This window comes from Sebastes umbrosus, chromosome 4 (genome assembly GCF_015220745.1).
Source record: "Sebastes umbrosus isolate fSebUmb1 chromosome 4, fSebUmb1.pri, whole genome shotgun sequence".
NCBI lineage: Eukaryota > Metazoa > Chordata > Actinopteri > Perciformes > Sebastidae > Sebastes > Sebastes umbrosus.
In genome coordinates, this window is record NC_051272.1 from 14,192,753 (window position 1) to 14,214,406 (window position 21,654).

The 21,654-nt window shown below is 40.6% G+C and overlaps 1 protein-coding gene across 1 annotated transcript; it reads right to left on the minus strand.

Moving 5' to 3' along the window:
• Nucleotides 1-1,544: 1,544 nt before the first annotated feature.
• elapor2a (endosome-lysosome associated apoptosis and autophagy regulator family member 2a) lies at nucleotides 1,545-19,382 on the minus strand. The gene is made up of 22 exons (XM_037767418.1): nucleotides 19,062-19,382; nucleotides 16,148-16,268; nucleotides 13,506-13,695; nucleotides 13,273-13,420; nucleotides 11,963-12,052; nucleotides 10,588-10,693; nucleotides 10,317-10,469; nucleotides 9,115-9,203; nucleotides 8,839-9,019; nucleotides 8,592-8,720; nucleotides 8,362-8,452; nucleotides 8,154-8,256; nucleotides 7,924-8,061; nucleotides 6,161-6,424; nucleotides 5,884-6,057; nucleotides 5,603-5,789; nucleotides 4,691-4,787; nucleotides 4,506-4,607; nucleotides 4,276-4,402; nucleotides 2,925-3,103; nucleotides 2,316-2,484; nucleotides 1,545-2,215 (listed from the first exon to the last, which is right to left on the minus strand). Exons 1-22 carry the CDS (start codon nucleotides 19,158-19,160, stop codon nucleotides 2,147-2,149), a joined length of 3,006 nt encoding a protein of 1,001 aa, XP_037623346.1. The 5' UTR covers nucleotides 19,161-19,382; the 3' UTR covers nucleotides 1,545-2,146.
• Between the last annotated feature and the right edge of the window lie 2,272 nt (nucleotides 19,383-21,654).

Below are 21,654 nucleotides of genomic sequence, written 5' to 3' on the forward strand. Positions count from 1 at the left end.
TTTCCTCATTTGGCTACAGATAGTGACTTAATCGAAATGTATTGAAATGAAAATCTTTGAGATTGCCACGTTAAGCTGTGTAAAGTGATATAACACACACCTACTGTATTGCAATAACTCAAACTATGACAGTCAGTGTAATCATATCCATGTTTGCAGAACAAAGACTGGTTGGTTACGTCATGAAGGCATTTATCATAAGGTCATATAGTTTCAAATACAAGAAAACCCTTAAAACGTATCCGATTCTGACCCAGAACCGGTGGTGTGACTTGTGTTAGGATCATTTTGAAAGTAATACATCATGTTAAAATAGTACTAAACTGCTGTTCCCTCAGCTTGTAGGCTATCGTATCAGGAGCTTCCTCATTTTAGGTCACTGACATATCACAGCGGTTATATAAAATGCAGGACTTTGTACTTTGATAAAATGGTTTAGTAAGCAAAGTGACAGAGGCATCTGAAGCATTGAATAAATCTGGGCCACGCAAGAAACATATTTGGGGAGATGAATGTCTACAAAGAAATGCATTTCACACAATGCACAGTTCATTCCACCGTCACAACTAAAAACTTGAATTACAAGTTGATCAGTAAAAACCTCAAAACGTATCCTATTACTCCCAAAGTATGTGACATTTCATCAGGTGATCCTGTAACACAAACCAGCTTTACAAACGCTGATTACACAATGATAACTACTGTGTCAAAATGATGAGCTTTTATTCTACATGTGTGACATGTAAGTAGGGCCATCCCGGATACTATTTTTTTGGGCTTCGAAGCTTCTGTGAGAAATATTCAAATGTATTCAAAGCTTCGGGGAGCAGCACGACGCAGTAGGCTGACATATTCTTCTGTACACACTACTGTACACAAACGCACCTCTACACACAACAAACAACGATAACTGTCTGAGAATAACTCATAATAATTAATGTTTGATATGAATTATGTGGGATTATTACTTATTTCATGGACTATTTGGGGATTTATACATTATTATTACATACTTATATATAAAAAATTAAAATAACGAAGCATTCAAATAGTGATTTGGAGGTCGAATACCATGGCAACAGTCGAAGCTTCGAAGCATACATGTAAGTATATGTAATGAGTGTTTGTAATGGATTACATTTATTTTGTCTATTCGCTATGCAGATCAGAAACCATTGTGATTTGTGATTTTTTTTGTATCTTTGCCACTGTAAGTGAACATTTGTCATTACAAGAAGAAATCTTGTAATTATGAGAAATTATCTTACCAAAGGAAAACCTGTCAATTAACTTATAAATGTTGTATTCTGAAAGGTAGTGGCTATTTGACTTTACAGATCAATTGTTATGAAAGGGGAAAAAATGCACTTAGTCGCCCACATTTTCAGCTAAGTGTTCCATTCAAAATTATTCAGCAATTAAATTGTATTGCTTGAAATCTGTTTCTCAACCAAAATGCCACTTACACCCACCTGTCTCCAAACCCTTCAGAGGATCTCTCAAAAGAATCGGTTAACCAGGGAATCAATCACACCGGGTCCACGTATACATAAATACATCATAATTTAATCGACGTACAGACAGTCAAAGACACCACAACCTCATCCGCATAATATGACATCTTCATTTTCAGTTGGTCAGCTTCTCCTCATTACAACAGTTTCAACTAAGCAAAAGAACAAACAGGTGAGAAGATAGATTCTCTATATGGCAGTCTGTGTTAACATCTGTGGGAGATGGACACACATTCGCCATATGTGTATGTACACCATGGCTGTCTAAAGACACGACACAGACTGAAATTAATATGAGCAAACAGAACATCAATAGGTCCTTTTCTTACCCTGAGCTCTTCTAACAGCCTTTCTGACATCAGTTTGAATCTGAATATTATCAAGAAGTGTCTATCACACACACACCCGCTTCACAGTACTATGCTTCGAGTTGGACGGCGCTGTCGTACCGAGCTTTAAGGCCACCGTGACTTCTCTGAACCTGGCTATAGGTGCATGACGTGTGTGTGTATATGTGTGTATGTACACACAGTTCCAGGTACCAGAGCTCATAAAGGGGGTGGTTGGTTAAAGGGGTCGTTCAGTGGAAAGTCTCCTGAGGGTCCAATCTCTCCCCTCACTTCACCACCTCTCTAGCTCCATACCAACGCTTTCGAATGAGACGAGTTTAGCTGCACGTGTTCGTAGTGCTCTCCGTTTCCCTGAAATCAAAACACATTAATTTTTTCAGTAACTTGAAAAGACTTTTACCATAGTGAGATTTTCTCACTGTAAAAAGTACAACGATGCTGTGACTCTCACCTTGGATGCAATGGCTTTGAGTTTGCCAAGTAGAGAAGGTTTTGTGTACACAATTTCATCCTCCATGTCTCCCTCGTTCTCTCCCTCCATCATAGCACAGCTGTCAGCTCCTGGCATCTCACACTCCTTATTGGCAGACATCACCAAGCGGGAGTACTTGTACTCCAACCTAGCAAAGAGACAAGCAACAGAATCAGTACTGTAGGAAAGAAAACCTAATGTTGTTCTTATGAATATTGACGAAAACTGTGATGTGTCAAGGTACGAAGGGATGGGATCAAATGATGGGAGTTTGGTAGAGAGTACGAGATAAAGTAAGAAAGAAAGCTGGTGGAAAGGAAGGAGAGAGAGAAAAAAAATGAGTATGGTAGGCATGAAGAAAAGAGGAAGTGATGGGGAGTAGGGAGGAAGAAAGGTATGACAGGAAGGAAGGAAAGAGGCAGAAGGAGGAAGGAATAGGGAAAGAGGTAAAAAGATAAGGAGGGATGAAGTTAAGAAGGAACACAGGAAGGAAGTAGAGGAGAAGGCAAAGGAAGAGGCCAGGAAAGAAAGAAGGAAGGAGATAGAGAGAAAAACAAAGTGTGCAGGAACAAAAAAAGGGAATCGTACCTTTTGTTCTTCTTCCAGAAGTAGCAGGTGAGGGAGACGAGCAGCACTGCGGTGAAAGCTCCCAGCCCTGCACCGAGCCGTACCCAGAACTCCATCCCCTCACATGGCAACGTCTTCTTTTCAGGCAAGGTCACACCTCCCATACACAGCTTCGGTTCAGTCCACACATACAGCAGGTCCTGAGGAAGAACATATATAGCATTAGATAAGCCACTGAATATTGTATATAAAAATTTTCCTCACATCCAGTCATAGGGGCAGTTTAAACTTTAAGGTTGGGGGTATGTAATGTGTACAACGCAGAGAGGTCTAATGTATTGGGGTGCGTGTAGCCTACATATTACACCCTTCAAACAGAATGCGACGCGAGCGTCAGCAGCAAAATCAGTTCGATTGCATTGTTTTCTATTGGAATGAACTGACTGGGAGCAACAATGTGCTGCGCAGCATGCCGTTTTGAGCTGAACTTTTGTCAGACGCCCTGTTTCTATTTATTCCTTATTCCAACAGATGAGAAATGGCTGATTGATGAAGTTGAAATGAGGAGTTATCTGATACGATACCTCCTCCTTTCACAAATAAGGTGGCAGCTGGCTGGAGTGAGATTGTCAGGAGCCTGAAAGTTTACTTAGGCTACTGTTGGTTGTATTGTATGTCATTTTCAGTAAATATCGCAGTATAAAACCTGTCTTTTCTGTTTAAAAAACAAATGTCGAAAGATAGCAAGTACTACTCACCTATCTTTAAAGTGGCTACGTCTCCAGTCTGATCTTGACCGCACAGTTGATAGGTACGTGGTTTGTTTACATGGCGTAACAGAAGTGCATATTTAACGGTGTGTGGACAAAGAGTGTCCGATGTTATTAGGCTATAAGTAAATAAAAATACCACAAATCTACCTTCTTATCTTGTTGATTTCTCATTCTATCAATAAGAAGGTAGAAATTATTCATCATTACAAAAAATTATTAGTTCTACGTTATTATAAAAAATATAAATGCATTTCTAGGGGGTTCAGTGAGGCCCTGAACCAATGCAGACTGCACCTGTGCATCCAGTGCAGTCTGTGAGTATTTGGAGACTTGAAATGGAGTTGCTTTACGCCAGCACACTGCATTTCAAGTGAAGCAAAGGCTGTTAAAGTGCTGACTTTCAGCTTTAAGGGTGTTTGCATCCATATTGGCTGGGGGGGAATAAAACAGGCTTTAAATTCAACACAGTCAATGGGATGTGGGCGTAAACACCCTCAAATTAAAGCTGTCAGCACATTGTTTCATTCCAAATCCAATGTGCTTTACTCAAGAACTAAAACAAATCTGTCCCAGTACTTGTGCAATAACTCCACACAAACCTGGTGTCCTCCCTTGCAAGCTCCCTCTATCTGATGGTAGTCTCTCTCGGTGCATGTAGGACAAGCTCCTGAGCTCTCCCATAAGAAACGAAAGGTGCAGCCGTCGCACGTTCCTGCAGGGCACTGGCTGTAATAGCCAAACACAAGCTGTCACTTTCACACCACATCACAGCATATATACATGTGATATTAGACAGGGAATCAGAGAAACCGTGACGAAGGTGTAGTACCTTGGAACTGAGAGCTCTCCTTTAGTGCTCTTCTCTGGGTTACAGCGAAGTGTCACCACTGCGCTCCGACCCGACTCACAAGATGAGGTCGCCTCCAAGGACCTTAGCGACGGAAAGCAAGACAGAACCTTAGAGCACTACATTTCTTCGACTTAGAAAAAAATATCTGAAATAATAGGAGGTACCTGTAGTAGAAGTTGACATCAGGGACTTTCTTGGCGGTCGGGGGGTACAGCTCAGGTCTCGCCCTTATTCCATCAAGTGTACTATCAACTGTTGCTCCTGTTAGTAATATACAGAGAAAGATGTATTTAATGTGTTCCAGTAATGCGTCTCTGCTTTTCTCTCTTCTGTAACATATGTTTGACATTAAAAGAACAACAAGACCAAACCTTTTCATGTCATATCTTTAGCTTTTAAAGCAATGACAGCAGTAGGGATACACCTACACCAATACCGGGTATCGGGCCGATACTGACTCAAATAGCTGGATCTGGTATCGGTGACAATGGGGCTGATCTGTTCAATTCAATTCAATGTTTATATACTATATACACTATAGACTGGAATTTTAATTCCTATTTAAGTTTTGACCAATTTGTTGCTGCATTAAAAAGGTTTACACCTGAATTATAATTCCTGTTCATTTTGAAGATTTTTTTTACCACTTGCTGGTGTACGATTTATTATTTTAATAATTCAGGTTTTTATTAATTATTATTAATAATTGTTCTATATAATAATAATTAATAATAATAATGATTGGTTATTATTATTAATATTTATTATTTTAATAGTGTAATATTATTTTAATAATTCAATATTTAAATAATTCAGTAAATTTGTATTTATTTGTTACATTTTGTTTGACAAAGTTAAGAAAGTAATGTTTAAGTCAAGCCTGATGTTGCCTTACACATACCAGAATGTCACTTCCACACAGTGAAGCATACAGCTTATTAATTAAACACTGGTATTGGATCGGTACTCGGTATCAGGACTGAAAAAGTCAGATCGGTGCATCCCTAGACAGCAGTATAAAACACACCAAATGCAGCTCTCTGCGCTACCACTGTCTGCATCTCATGCTCACTAACCAAGTAATGTGTCAGCCAAGTTAATGGACTGTGAGGCGAGCGCCGTGTGGAAGCCTCGTCCAGTTGCTGGGATGATTGTTGACTGACAGATGAAGGTCTTGACAGCGTTGGCTCCTTCGCCTTTTTCTCTCTGGGCGTCGGTGATGGATAGGTCTGTGACGTTGTCCGTGCATACTGCCAACTGACCCTTAAATAAAGAAAAAGACCAAATAGCAAGGGCATTCCTACACACAAACTTTTGATTGTATTTTCTGTGTGAGTGTGTTTTCATCTCTTCACACCTTTCCTCCACACAGGTTGATATTGAAGTGGTGGAAGTACTTGGTTCCTTTGGAGGTAAAGCTCGGACCGTTCATCAGTGATCCTGTAGACCCAAGGAGGCTGAAGTCATAAGTCAGAGTGACGTTGCCCTCTGCGTGGGTGAAGCGACAGTCACTGTAACATAAACTGTGGTCCTGTAAAAGAAAACAAAGATACAGGTTGTGCGTCGTATAAATAATTTTAAAAAAGTTTCACAAATACGACTGATAAGAATAGCTTTCCCCATCACTAACAAACCTTGTCGCTCTTGCTGGCCGGTCCACACGGTTTGCAGGCGTCTGGGCCCGGCGTGGCGTGAGGGACGAGGTATGTGTTGCGTGGACACTCTGTGCACTGGCTGGTGCGCGTGTCTATGTAGTGTCCAGGTGGGCACGGCACACACGTAGAGCTGGAGGGTTGGGTGCTGAGGGCACAAGCCCGGCACCCAGAGGACACCCCATCGACTGCGTTACTCACTGAGATGGAGTAGATCCGCACCACGTCGTTGACATACAGGCGTGCCTGAGAGAGAGACAAACAGGCACAGAATGATGCTGCTAATAGGTGCTGTGGAGTTTAAAGAGACTCTGACACCAACCCCCTACACACGAGTGGATCGCAACATACAGTATTACATTAGTATATTGGTACTGGTTTACAAGATGTAATTCTGCCCTCACTTGAAATGCCCACAATCCAAAACAGGTGCTTTAAAAAAAAAGCAAGTTAATGATTCGAGCTTCGCCCAAGTGAACACAGAGATAAAGTAGTGTGTTTGATTTGTGGTTTGGTTTAAACACTAACCCCACGACAGATAGTATCTTTATTAGCCAATAACAGGGAGTGTTGGGTGTACCAAGTGTGGAGTGGATTTACAAGACTAAAGGCTGTCCCAGTTTGAACGTGCTCTGAAAAACTGGAAAAAGAAAAAAGTTTTCTAGACATAATGTCTTGTTTCTGGACATAAGACAATGAATATGAAGGTTGAACAGGCCAGCTTTCCTGACATTTTGAAGGACCAAGTGGCCAAATCCTGGTCAGTGGCCTGACCAGAATGCTGTTATACATGTGAACTTGCTGGGTGATCTTTCTTTGTATTTTCATTATGTTGTACACACAACATCTATTGCACGTCTGTCAATCCTTGAAGGGAGAATCCCTCCTCTGTTGCTCTTCCTGAGGTTTCTTCCATTTTTTTATTTTTTCCCTGTAAAAGGGTTTTCCTGGGGGGAGTTTTTCCTTATCCAATTAGAGGGTCACACTGTAAAGGACAGAGGGTGTTGTATCCTGTACAGATTGTAAAGCCCCCTGAGGCAAATTTGTGATTTGAGAATTTGGGCTATACAAAACAAAATTGACTTGACTTTAAAAAGGTACAGTGTGTAGGATTTGGCGACATCTAATGGTGTGGTTGCAGACTGCAACCAACTCAGTACCCCTCATCTCACTCCTCCCTTTCCAAGACTCCGGTGATGTGAGCCGCCGAGTGCAAAACCATGGTAACGCTGTTCGCCTCGCTCAGAAGCCATCCTTACCATAATAACACTACTTTAGGAGCAACGGAAGTCAGACAGCAGCTAGCGGTACCGAGAAATGTGAAAGACTCTCTCTAGAGCCAGTGTTTGGTTTGTCCGTTCTGGGATACTGTAGAAATATGGCGGAGCAACATAGCGAACTCCGCGAAGAGGACCCGCTCCCTATGTAGATATGAAGGGCTCATTCTAAGCTCATGAAAACACAATAATTCTTAATTTCAGGTGATTACACACTAAAGAAAACATAGTTATGAATATTTTATTCCATTTCTGCTAATAGATCCACCGAAATGTTACACACTGTTCCTTTAAGAAACAATGTCCGGCGGCATATTATTGAGTAATTTTGATTGAAACAAGAAAACTGAGAATACAACAAAAATCTCACAAAACAAAAATAACAATAGATAGTAAAAAAAATAAACATTATATATATATTGCCAGCCCTAATGTGAATAGAAATGAAAGTGGTTAACTTATACTTACATCTGAAGGTTGGTTAGTCCGCTGGAAAGCCCATGTGTAGGAAACCGAGGCATTCTTTGTCATGACGTGTGTGTAGGTCTGTCTTGTTTTCGTTCTCTCCCATGACTCCACAACCGTAGTACTCTTCCTGTTTACATCCTAAAAAAAAAAACATGTTCACTTTATTCACATCACCTATACATATAATAACATATATGTAGCAGCAAACATGTGTCAGGAGCTATTCTCACCATCATGAAGTAGAACTCACAGTCAGCTACACACACAGTTTCAAATTCAAATGTGATGCGACCAAACTCTGTCCCAGAGTGGCTTGACACGGACGTAGGGAGCCTGGAGGCAGATGCAAACAGAGACAAGTGGAATCAGTCACAGCAAAAAGAAACAGACAGCTGAGTGACAAGAGTGTCAGAGACTGAAGAACACAACATGACTTACTTGAAGCCAGGAACATGGATGTTGAGGATGAGGTAATCATTATCTGAGCTTCCTGCTCCACTCTGGATATGATCACCTGCCACCTCCCAGCCTAAAGGACAAATCCACATAACTCAACTATTTAAAGAGATATATATATTTATTTTTTTATTTTTTTGTCATAGAACAAAACTTTAAAATCTCTTTAGAGAGAGCACTACTGCTGGACATATCTTTCCAAACATACCCACCATTCATACTGTCACATTTGGAGTTGCCCACATTGAAACAGGAGGTCTTCATGTTTGCAGGAAGAATATTCCACCATTTATACTCGTAACCCAAGGTGGGCTCAGTGCCTGCTGGACACCGCTGACATGCTGGGGGATGAACACAATGAGAAACGCAATTAGGAAAGCACACAGAAACAAAACCCAAAGTAACTGAAGGAAAATGGCACGGAGGAATAAAATACAAAATCAACAGAGTTCTCAGTACGTTTCATCCCATCTGAATAGGTCCCAGGTGGGCACGGTGAGCAGGTGGCCGTGTCATTGTTATAGAAGCCAGGGTTACAGGGGGGGCAGGGCTCCCTTTCTCCACTTGGAGGCAATGACTCTGCTCCAGTCACACCTTCCAGACAGATCTTAGGTTCAATCCATTTATATATGACCTGCGTCTGAAATTACACAGAGATGGAGGGTGATGGACTGTGATTACAGAATGGGTCTGCTCTCTGGGTATTTAATCTAGAGGTGGCCTCTTTTCTCTCACCTTGCCTTCATGGTCACATGCTGTGTGGATCTGGAAATAGTCCTTCCTGGAACATGGAGGTCTGTCCTTACACGCAGACGATCCCTCAGCTTGGAAAAGAACAGTGGTGATAAGAAAAAATAAAACTACATTAGCAAAAAAAAATAAAAATAAAAAATAAAGTGGCTATCATTTAAAAAAAGCAACTGCAGAATACATACGGTACATCCCCACAAATACTGTAGCACTTTAATAAATAATAAACTTTCTCAAAGACACTGCAAAGCTTTATGCATAAAAGTAATCCAGTTAAATCATTAAACACAAGAATCCAAATAAAATAGAGAAACATTCAGTAAAGAAAACCGCAAAATATGTGTGACGTGAATGCAGATGAGGGATAAAAGAGTAAAAAGAATAATGTGCTCTTAAAGAAGAACGCTTTGGCAGTAGACTCTGCTAAAAACACAGCAGTGTAGCAAAGGAGTCATACAATATGCATAAAGAGGTGTACTGAATTAAATATGTAATATCTTCTGAATACTCTAGTTAAGTCACTGAGAAGTGACTGTAAGAAGGCAAAACAGGACACGCACTCACAGCATCATCTGAGGAATTTGAACCTGCCAATGTGAAGATACTTTATATCAAAGCAAATTAAAGAGGAGGGGGAAAAAAAGTATTTTCATTACGTTTTCATTTCAAGTCATTTGACCAAACTAAAATATCACAAATGGATGAAAACTATCAGGTCATTCAGCTAGATTTTTTGTTATTATAACTCATCTACCTTCTGTTGATTTGGAATAGCTGGTCTAGTACAGTGATGACCTTACATGTGGAAATGTGTTCTAGTAAATCCCTGTTTGGAAACAGACTAAAATAGATCAGGGAGCATATTACTTTTATCCTCAGAAATAGCATATTAGAAAACAAAATTTGTAAAATGTAAGTAATGTAGGAGCTTTATGAAAAATACAAGAGCATACTCGCTACATCATCTGCCAAAATCTGCTACTCCCCTGCGATCACACGAGCCCTCCGCACTGAACTAACAAGCATGTTCCTTCTTCTGAAGTTTGACTAATGTGGCTGAAAATAGGACAAGCTCTCTTTCTATCGTCTGGCTGTGTTATGTGCTTCTGTGTGAGCGGTGCGGATGACAATTAGGCTACACTGAATTCTGCATATCTTTTTTTCTCTGTGTCAGAGTGTGTTCTTACCTGCGTACTGAGTGGTAGTGTTACAGGGGGTGCAGGAGCTGGCGCCGTGGCCAGCGTAGGTGTCCCGAGAGCAGGGATTACATGCGGTGGAGCCCGGGACTCGGCTGAACGTCCCCGGCTTACACGGGAAACACTCTGATGTGTAGGCGACTCCTGGTGGAAGGACATGACAGATAGAGAATAACACAAGGAAAACAAATATTTAACAAGTATTGATTTGTCATTGATTACAGCAAGAAGTTGGGAAAAGAGATGGGGATTTGTCACTGACCTTCTATTTGAATATTTTTCATCAAAACAGGTTTCACCCCTTTGGCCCTCATTAGGACCCCACCTGTCCTCCAGTACAGGATGTTGGTGCCAGATTTCAGGTTCACCTAGAATACACATGATTCCATGTATTACAAGTTAAGCTGCAGCATGAACACAGCCAGTGCAGTAGTTAAGATTAACATCTAAAGAGGATCTGTTATGCTAATTTTCAAGTGCATGCTTACATTTGGGGTTTCTACAAGAACATGTTTGCGTGCTTTAATGTTGAAAACACTTTATTTTTCTCATACCGGCTATGCTGCAGCACCTCTTTTCACCCTCTGTCTGAAATGCTCTGTTCAAGCTACTGCTACTAGCTGCTAGGTATTATGCAAATGAGTTACTTGGTGACATCACCATGTTACGGAAGAAAAGGCAGGACTTAAAGCAAGGCATGTCAGGCAGTTCAGGAGCAGGGTTTCTATGGGTGAGAGGAACTCCCTTTGGTGTGGACTTTGTAACTTTGCAGACCTTTTACATGCACAGAATAACTATATGACACACTAAAGGAAAGCACAAAAGCATAATAAGGTCCCCTTTAAATCTGGCTTTGCTTGATGTAGCTCCAATTAACAACATATGCCATCTTAAAATTACTGGAAGAGATCAGCCCAAATGCTAGAGCTGAGCCTTCACTACATATGGGCCATTTCATTTAAATGGATATAAAGCATAAAGCTGCACAATGAATATACTGGAAATAAATCTGAAAACAGTCAGTAGCTAATTCAGCATGCAAAGCGCTTAAATGCATGGGAGAATAATACGTAACTGAATTAACATGTTCTATTTCATGCATTTATTAATTCAAGGTGCATCATTGGTGTAATGGTGTAGTCAAACTTCAACAGAGAACAATGTAATAAGTTTGGTGTATAAAGCATGTAAATTAAACTTCCTTTAACTAATCATATTGTACAAACATTTTCTGGGGCTAATCAAGTTTAATTCAATCTTGAGAAAATAGTACCACATTTTAGTCCACATAAATATTTATTTCACTAAACTTGACAATAAGCTAAAAAAATAAAAAATAAAAAGCTCTTGAGAAGATCCACTTATTGCTCCCAACATTACAACTAATTGCCATTTTTTAACCACAGTGCTATAAACACAAAGCAACTCATTTTACAATGTGACTGGAAAAATACTGGAGACAACAATAAGTGATGCCAGCCTCTCTCTGTGTACTTACAGGCTTCCTGCTTGTATCCACCCATGTCTTGCTGCTCTGCCTGAGTTCAACACATTTACTTTATTTTGGGAGACCAAGGCCAGCTGCCAAAGAGGTGTCCTCCGTGGCTATTGTTTATCTAACGGCACGCAGCACTTACCGTATGGGTTGCCCATTCACCATGATTGGTGAGCTTCAGCCACTTTGTATCAGCAGACTGATCCATCTCCTGACATTGGTCATTCTGGATCTAAACACACACAAATAATCAGTGTCCATCAGCTGAAACTCTCACCTCTTTTATGGTAGTGCTTTATCACTACAATATTCACGATATACACGCATGCAACAATACACAGTACTAAATATCAAAGTAATGATGTGACTTTTTGTCTATAGGCAGAATCGTATTGTTGTTTGTGGGGGCAATTTTATTGAACAATAAAATATCTGTCTTTCATAATGGAAAATAAATAAAAAAAATGTCCTCAGTTTATTATAAATCCCCAAAATTCGACCGATTTCAAAATCTTTCCAGCGCACCTTTCATTAAGCGCTAGTTAAGAGACTCATGGTGCCTTCAAATGAAACTCGTGAGCTTGTGTTTACAACATGGGAAGTCGTGTTTACAACATGGGAAGTCGTGTACACGATATGCTTGGGCGTTCAAGTGGTAAAGTCGTGAGAACACTGCTGCTAAGCAACGGCAATATTAACGTTGCAGAGGTGTCTAGAAGTCACAGAGGTTAATAATTTAGCAAGCTAGCAAGTGGGAATATCAACATTTTCCTCAGACATATTTTAAAATTATGAAGAAAAACAATATACTACTAAAATTACAATATAATAACTTCCATGGCCTCCGCCTTTTCTGACAACGTCAACAAATACGTCACAACTCATAAACTCGGAGCTTTCAGAAACGTTCCACTTACAAGGTCGTGGATACCACAAAGAGGGGGGCGTACATATGGACTCTTCTCGTGAACACGGTAAACACGACCCCATTTGAAGGCACCCTCATCATTTGACTTGCCTTAGCAGACTCAAGCATATTACTTCAGAAAATTTTGACTGGAATATTAGAGTGGGTGAAGTGAGTGATTCATCACAGATTGAGATAATGTGTCACAATTATATCCAAGTTTCTATTTGCCCATAGCCAACATGGGTGGGAGTAATGGACACAATATGCTTGTTTTAATGGTGCAAATGGTCCTCACTGTAGCTGATGCTTTTTAATGATATAGCAGAATTTTATAATTTCTAGCTAATTATTTCGCAGACCCCCTGGCAGAGTTTCCACAGAACCCACTGCTCTAGGGTGTCCAAAAACATTTCACTGGCAGTGCATACACAAACACACCATGTACACACAAACAGCATCCACTTAAACAGATAGATTGATAGACAAACAGATCATCATTTTCCCAGAAGTAAGAAGATTAACAGCTAGTAAATGAAACTCACAAAGAACTCAAACAGCAGGTTGCTGTCTGGATACTGGTACTCAAAGCTGACAGAGCCCTGTTTCTTCAGATGAACGGCGTAGATGAGAGACACCGTGCATTCATCCCTGTTGGACTCCAGATAGTTTCCTTGAGGCACCCATGAAGAACTGCAAGATAAAGAAAAAGGTATATAATTAATTTTACACTTATAATCTGAATTTTAGTTGTGCTTGCGTCCTCCTAGTCACACACCTGTTGCAGGTGAGCCTGTTGTCTCCGTGGGGACTGTTTTCCAGTGAGTTTGCCAGGCTACTGAACCCAGCAGGCATGGAATCCCATTGGTCGAAGCGGATGCCGCTGCCGAGGGAGAAGCTTCCTGCTGCACACTGGGTACACTCCTGAGCCGACATCTCGAGGAACTCCCCAGCCTCGCACGAGAAGGCTGGAGGACAGAGAGAGACAAGGTACAGAGGGGTTCATATTGAAGAAGTCATTTCCCAACCGTCTATTTATTCTGCTGCAAAAGTCATACACACAGTATAGAATCGCACAGACTGAAGGTGACAGAGAAATGGTCATGCCGCATTCAGTATAATGTAGCCCCAGTGATCAGGGAACTTAATCCTTACATCCTGTTACACACTGTGTCGTCTCAGCGCTTTTTTTCCCCACCGAGCAGCCATCATGTCTTCCGCATCTGCCAATGTTTTGATAGTGTCAGCTTTTCCTCATACCTGAGCTGGTCAGATGCCATTTGTGATGCCTCTTTATGCTTTTAAAAGCCACCAATGCAAAATGTGTGTGGGTAGACAATTTGTATAGCACACTCTGACGGAAGTTATTTTCCTCGGCATAATGAACGTGCATCACTGCAGACCCACAGGACTGCACCGCCCTGCACGTTCGTATATGACATATCCGGTTCTGCTGGCTTCCTGCTCGCTGTGTGCGGCTGTAATAATGGATATATTGGCTGTAATTCATCACTTTTATGACCTTACAATACACCCATGGGCTTTATGCTGTAAGCCTGTACCATAGTGGATGTATTAATGTGCAGTAATATAATATGTAATATGTAGTTGTAGGCTATTTACTGACACGCAGGGCACAACCTCTTAAACATCCATGGCCTGTGGTCTTTTGTACATCGATTTTGGAGGTCCTTAACATGAAAAAGTTTGAGATTGCTCTAAAAACCTGTGTGCTGGATTTTTCTAACTTCCATTTATGTCCATCGCTCACTTTATGCTCCCCTTAAAAGTTTAAAAAATAAATAAGTAAGTAAATAGTTATAATAGAATGCATATTTATGATATTTTTATTGTTCAGCACAGGATACTTCCGTAGAGACATTAAAATGATGACAACAGAATAGAAATCATTTTGTTTTACTCTTGTACGGCACTTTGTAGGCGGACGTTTAACTGGCGTCATTATGGTAGTCGACTTGATTACAGTCCAAAACGGCGGAGGCGGAGGTCTGCTGCCGGGCGCTGGTGTTGCAATGGAACAAGTGACTCTCACTTCTTAGCAATATTAGTTCTTTGGCTGAGCCGAAGGGTGCTATGAGCTGAGCGGACTAGAAATATCTCCTGTTGCCAAGTCGTAGCTAAGGTCCGTCCTATTTACTGGAGCAGTGAATAACATTTCCATTCCATTAGAGACTTATGAGATGGTAATGATTTTTCCAAGTATTAGCAAACACTTAGGGTTACCAGTGAAACAGAGTGAATGAATTGTGAAAACTTTAGATTTTGGTTGCAAAACACATACAAATATAAATTAATAGTCTTCATTTTTTTTTCTTTGGCAAATGACCATGGTTTAAGCTAGATAATACCCTCCACGTCGTCCATTAATTCCTGATAATGGACACCTCGTCGTGCATTATCCCTTACATGGATAGCATCATCATATCTTACGCAAGACAGTTTGTTCGATTGCTATGAGGAAACAAGTGTCTGGTGTTCTACCAGTGAAATATGTAAGACTTTAAACAGGAACAAGGAAACAGAAAACAATAACAAAAGGTCTCAAGAGAGTTGCAACATGAAGATGTAAATGGTTGCAAGCAATGCAGAAGGAACATTCCTCAGGATGAACCATTTCACCTTCCTGATATATTATTATCATGAGAATAGTTTCCATTTTATGCAATTTATACATTATGTAAAACCCGTTAGAGAACACTAGCTGTCCATTAACATGCACCCCATTCTGTGAGTGACCTTTCAATTATCTCACACACTGATTTCACCCCCGTGATAATCTCAACTGCACCATCAGTGAGTTGTGACAGCGCCGGGTAAACCTGCTCTAGGGGAGGTCTAACAAAGAACAAACTTGTATGACTACCTTGTTGAACATTAGTGTGCTTTTACAAGATTAAAGTCTGCCTTCCTGGCTCCGTCGTGACAAGGCACCTTTTACCACAATTGAGATATCTGTGAGTGCCCTCCTCTCAACAAAAATAAGACTTTAAACACTCCCTGTGACTCACCGCTGGCAGATCTGTCTCCATGGCAAAACATTAGCACTGACCTGTAATAATTAACAATAACTGGCCATTCAAAAGCACCAAATCTGCAAACTGTTTATTCTAATCATTTATAACTAAGGAGCTCTATTTGGACATATTTCCCCATGGTGACAGATGTGGAAGGAACACCAACATGTATCAGCAGTTACTGCACATTAATGATTGAGCAAAGAGCCATTATGTGAGAGTGTTTTGCTCTGGGAGTTTTGGCCTGAGGCTTTGCTCTGTGATTTGGTTGGATCTTGGAGGATATCCAAACAGGGACAGTCAGGTTGTAGTGCTGGAAATTCCAGGCTACTGATAAGAAGGTGAGACACGCACATCAACTTTCACACATCACACATATACTTACTGCACTCTGTGCCGCGTACTGGCTTTGGTAGTCCAGTGCAGGACCCGGGGCTCTGTGGGATGGCCACTCTCCACCGAGATCCAGTGCTGTCACACTCTGTGTACTCGTAGTAGTAGTCCGTCTGTCAATTACACACACACGCAAAACATCTGCATAAGAAATCAGTCGCCACAACAGTCTTGAACCCAGACAATGAGAAAAAATGTAGGCCAGAGGCAGGTCAGTAAACATCACACCACAAGAGGCCTCCACCCACATCAGAGCCCTGAGTCATCATCTCATTCTGGGTGAGAAATGCATCAGAGCAGACTAAATGGCTGCATTAGAAACCAGCACTGAAATTAACTTCCGTAACCAGCTGCTCCGGGCTTACAAAACATGACCGCCTGTTACGCTGCGTTATCGCTCAAGTCACAACCACTCCTCTGCCCTGGATACACAACATACCATCTCCACAGCGATGGGAACAGAGGGGGGATGGCGGCAGGCAGGCGGAGGCGTTTTTACCAGCAGCTTTTCACATTTTCAGGATGAACACTTAAAGACATTTGATAATCGCATATTATAGTTTTAATCTGTCGTCTGGAGTGAAAACCGTTAGCTTGATGTTCTCGCCTCCACAGAGCTTCTCTTCTTCATCTTTCCGTCTACAGAGGAGGGTGGCCTAATTTCTGACAGTTTACATAATGTTGCTCCTTGAGCCAAACCAGATTTTTGACACCGCAGCGCATGCAGGCTGTTTTGTGTGGAGTGATTTTCACTGGTGTTTGTGGGTCTGGAGATAGAGCTCAGTCGCAGTGATGATAAAGAGAAAAGAGGCAGAATCGAGCATAATTGTCGACCAAACTCAATGTTTTAACATTACAGCTGCAGTGATTCGAGACACAAGAAATGTTCTCAGAATAGGATTGTAATCAGAACCTTGTTGCATTAAATTATCTCTCCTATAAGAGCTGTGGTCAATCACTGATATGGCAGACTTTAATACTCACCTCACACCATAATTCAGCATAAGAGTCTCTACTCCTGAATGCATTTCATGAGATTTAAAGCAGCAGTAGGCGAGATTGGAGAGCAAATATGATAGAAAAAATAAGTTATTTTTATAAATCAGTCACTATATCCTGACAGTAGTGCATGAGACAGGTAATCTGAAAAAAATCCTGTCCCTCTGTGTCCTCCGGTGCTCCTAATGGCATCTGCAAGATTTCACAGACCGGAGGAAAACAACAAATCAGAGCCGAGCTTGAGCCTTGCCGTCGAGTTTGTGTTTTCAGAAACATCTTGTAGTGTACTGTTAAGCTGTAAAATGAGAAAGTTTGTGACCCGGCAGCCATGTTGAGATCAGTTGAGGAAATACCAAGCACCGCCCACCAGCCGGAACAACTTTCTCATTTTACAGCTAAACAGTACACTACAAGATGTTTCTGAAAACATTTGAGGCGAGAAATAGGCATTACAGTAACAGAATATTGATTCATATTTGATCAGCGCTGCCTAGTTTGACCGTTTGATCGGAGTTCGCGAGTGATTGACAGCTGCCTCCGTTGAACGAACAGCCAATAGGAACGTTCTCTCTCTGAAATTACCTGTGATTGGTCAAAGTCTCCCGTCAGGGGCTAGATTTTTTAAAGCCTGAAAACAGAGTCATGAGGAGGTGCAGAAGTCTCTCTCAGAACACTTGAATTACAATAGGCTGTAAGGTTATTATGGAATATTTGCCAAACGATGCCCAAAATATTCTGCACTTTAAACCTAAGATATCAGCCCTGATGTCATACATTGTCATCCCAGAAAATGCAGCACCATGTAGCCCTTCACTGGAGAGCAGCCAGTGTGAAAAAGAGAGATTGAGCCAGTAACTTAAAGGAATGTTGCTCCTCTATCTTGGGACTGTCTGTTGTGTGACTGAGCTGCCAGCCTGGACTTAGAGGAGGTGTTGAGCTGAGCTGAGCCAGACCAAGCCAGAGGGAAGGAAAGGCCAGTCCCATGCAGGAAACTGATAACAGCCTGAAGCAGCACCGGAGTGATTCAAGTTCATCACACACACCAGACCTCATCAGAGATTCCACTCATGTTGTTCAAATGTACTCGTAAATGTGTGAGCCTGGTTCGATAGCTCAGAGCTTATGCCCTTTTTTATCCATAGGAAATCGTTGGAGGGACCCAGTTGGTGTTGAGGCATCATGCCCGGCCAGTTGAGGAGTTTTTCCTGTTTTTTTTCTTCCTCTTTCTCATAACAAAATAAAATAAAATGAAATATGGATAAAACAAAATGGAGAGAAAAATCAATTAAAGGTACTATTTGTAACAATTTTCATGTATTAATCGCTTTGTATTGCCATTGTGCTTCGTAATGTTAGCTGATGAAGTAATTTGCAAATGGCCAGCTAGTTAGTATCATGGAGATTGGACATTACAGATAGTAATTGTAATGTAATGTCACGTCACTGTTTTGGCCGATGCCAATGATGATCGCGCGCGCCTACGGAGTGCGTGCACGAGCAACAGGATGCTGACTGCAGTTCACTTAACGTCCACCAGTGTCATTAATAACATGGACTTTCTAAAAGTTACATATAGTCCCTTTAAATAAAGAAAAATAAATAAATAAATAAACAAATAAAGAAAGAAAACTTTCAAATTTGTTCGAGAGCAATGATTTAAAAGGTGCATTTCTCTTTCCCACCTGCTGCAAAAGGATGATGATTTGAACACACCATAAATTGGCACCGGAAACGTGTCATCATTTTTTTTAATCGTGGTTATACTGGATTTACCAACTCACTGTGCAACCATAGCAGCCCAAACTGTGCGTCTTTTTTAATTCTAATTGCATAGTGAACTCTAATAGAATTGGAGGCAGTGAAACAGGATGAATCCTTTTATTGATTTGTACTGTGGCATCTCTCACCTCGATACACTGTCGCTGTCCTTTGGCCCCGTCAATCAACCGGAGCGTGCAGAGGATGAGAGCGCAACTGGCGACGAACCAAGCCGAGGAGGACCGCATTGTGGATCATCCAGAGAGGAGGGGAGAGAGGAAAAACAACAACAACCTCTGTCCAAGGATGGAGGATTGTATGATAAACCTGATGCTGGGTAATGCAGGGTCAGATGCTATAGTCGACACCTTGCTTCTGTCGCCTCTTGTCGGGCAGATTGTAACCCTCACCACCTGCGATTATTCCCCCAGACTGGTGCGCTCCAGGGCTGCCTCATCACAAGCAAGCCAGGCAGAGGATAAGAGCGCTTCCGGTTAAGGTTTTCAAAGTAAAATTCGCGATGCAAAAGTGAGGGAATCCTTGGGTCATGAGTTTATTTTTTCATGCCTGTTTTTTTTTCCTTTAATTCTTAAATAATTTTATTTATATGCACCCCGGTGTTCTTTACCAAATTTTTCCTCAAGATTAACATTTTGTTTGCATTACATCTATTTATATATTTTATACTTTCTAGTGTAACACTTCTGTTTCTATTTATTTATTACATCTACCCTATCTATTTTACAAGTGCAATTACCTCTGTTTACATTACATCTATTTTTTTATATTTTATCCTTCTAGTGTAACACTTCTGTTTATATTTATTTATTACATCTACTTTACCTGTTTTATTTGCTTTATATAACTGTGTGTGTGTGTGTGTTTTATTTAATACAATGACAATAAAGCTTTCTATCTTATTCTATTCTATTCTTTGTCACTTTATTTTGAAGGCGAAATAGTAATTGGTCTGACTATAATGTGCTGACTTGATGAAGCTGTGTGTGTGTGTGTGTGTGTGTGTGTGTGTGTGTGTGTGTGTGTGCCTTTAACCACCGGCTCTGACGCTCCTGTGACGTCGCTCAGGAAAAAAATATATTTTATTTATTTATTTTTTATATTTTGTATTAATTTATTTATTTGCACATATATAAAACTGCACAAAATGCGGTCAATGAAAAAAAAAAGAAGAAACGTGTCAGGAGAGGTCAAGAAGCCACAGGCTTATCCAAAGGATATTTTGTTATCGTGTAGCTGTGACCAAAGAATAAAGGAATTATGCGCAATATAATTGTTTAGCTATATGTATTTAGGTTACTTAAAATAAAGGCCTATTATAAAATGAAAGGCAAGTTAACTGTCTCTAGATTTGTTCAGGCTAATGTTACTGTGAGAATAGATATTTTGAAAGCTGCATTTTGTCCATATCTTGAAAACAGCTTCGGTTAGATGATGATGCAGTGTATTGTTCTTAAATGCCAAATATTGTAGTGCATATTACTGACCGCCAGAGGGAAGTCAAGCACTGCAACCCTTCATCACAGTGGCTGCTGTGTTATTTATCTGCCTATAATGAACACATTCACTTTGTATTTTCGTGCCTAAATGGGGTGACTTTCATAGACATAAAATGTGTTATTTACATCCATGGAGGTCTGGTTTAGTGAGCAGGAGTTAGTCCAGCAAACTGTATCTAAAAACCCTCTGAGACCCACAATAGACCTGTTTCTTGTTCTTTATTCAGGGGGTACAGGTGGTCTTTAGGGGGAGATAGCAGGTCAACATAAGATGTCATATAGAAGTGGTGTACATCATCTGAAAGCTGGGAACCTGACGATTAATTTGAGATGCAGCTCGACACTGTGTGACAAGTTGTTCTAGTCATAAATCTGAAATAAACATGAATGAATCGATTAATTTATTAAAATAAATTGTAAAAGTGTAAACGGGCTAAGAACATTATGATAGAAGTATATGATGGCCATTCCCGTGCTCCAGTATGTATCATAAGTTGTTCCATTCTTTTTACCAATCAAGAATTGATAAAAAATGATCTATGATCCCTCCAAAATACCACATTAAGACACCAAGACCTCGAGGAACACCATAGAAAAAGCCATACTGTGATTTGGTATCTAAAACTTTTGACATTTTGAGATTTCTGCAAGAAATGCATTTTTCGGCCATTGGATGGCGAGCACTTCTGTTCTGGAAACTGCTCAGAAACCCCCTTATTGTCAATCTACCTAGGAAAGCCATCCATCCTCTGAATGCTCTACACTAGGACTCCAGTTTGTTGTGACTGTTTAGGGACCCCAGTATGCAGATATATTCAAACACATCATTTTTAGAATAGGCAAAAATAACACATTCATACTGCATTAAAAAAACTACAGTTTTTGCCCCAAACTGCATGTGATTATCATAAAGTGGGCATGTGTGTAAAGGGGAGACTCGTGGGTACCCATAGAACCCATTTTCATTCACATATCTTGAGGTCAGGGGTCAAGGGACCCTTTTGAAAATGGCCATGCCAGTTTTTCCTCGTCAAAATTTAGCCTAAATTTGGAGTGTTATTTAGCTGCCAATAAGTCTTAATGCTTCATACAGTATCATACAGAGGTAGAGTTAAATAAGGCGACAAAAGAATTGTGTTATAGTAAAATAGTGTGCATCTGTGAATCTCCAGGTTATAAGGAAAACATATGAAACCATTATTATTTTACCTGTAACAGTTCATTA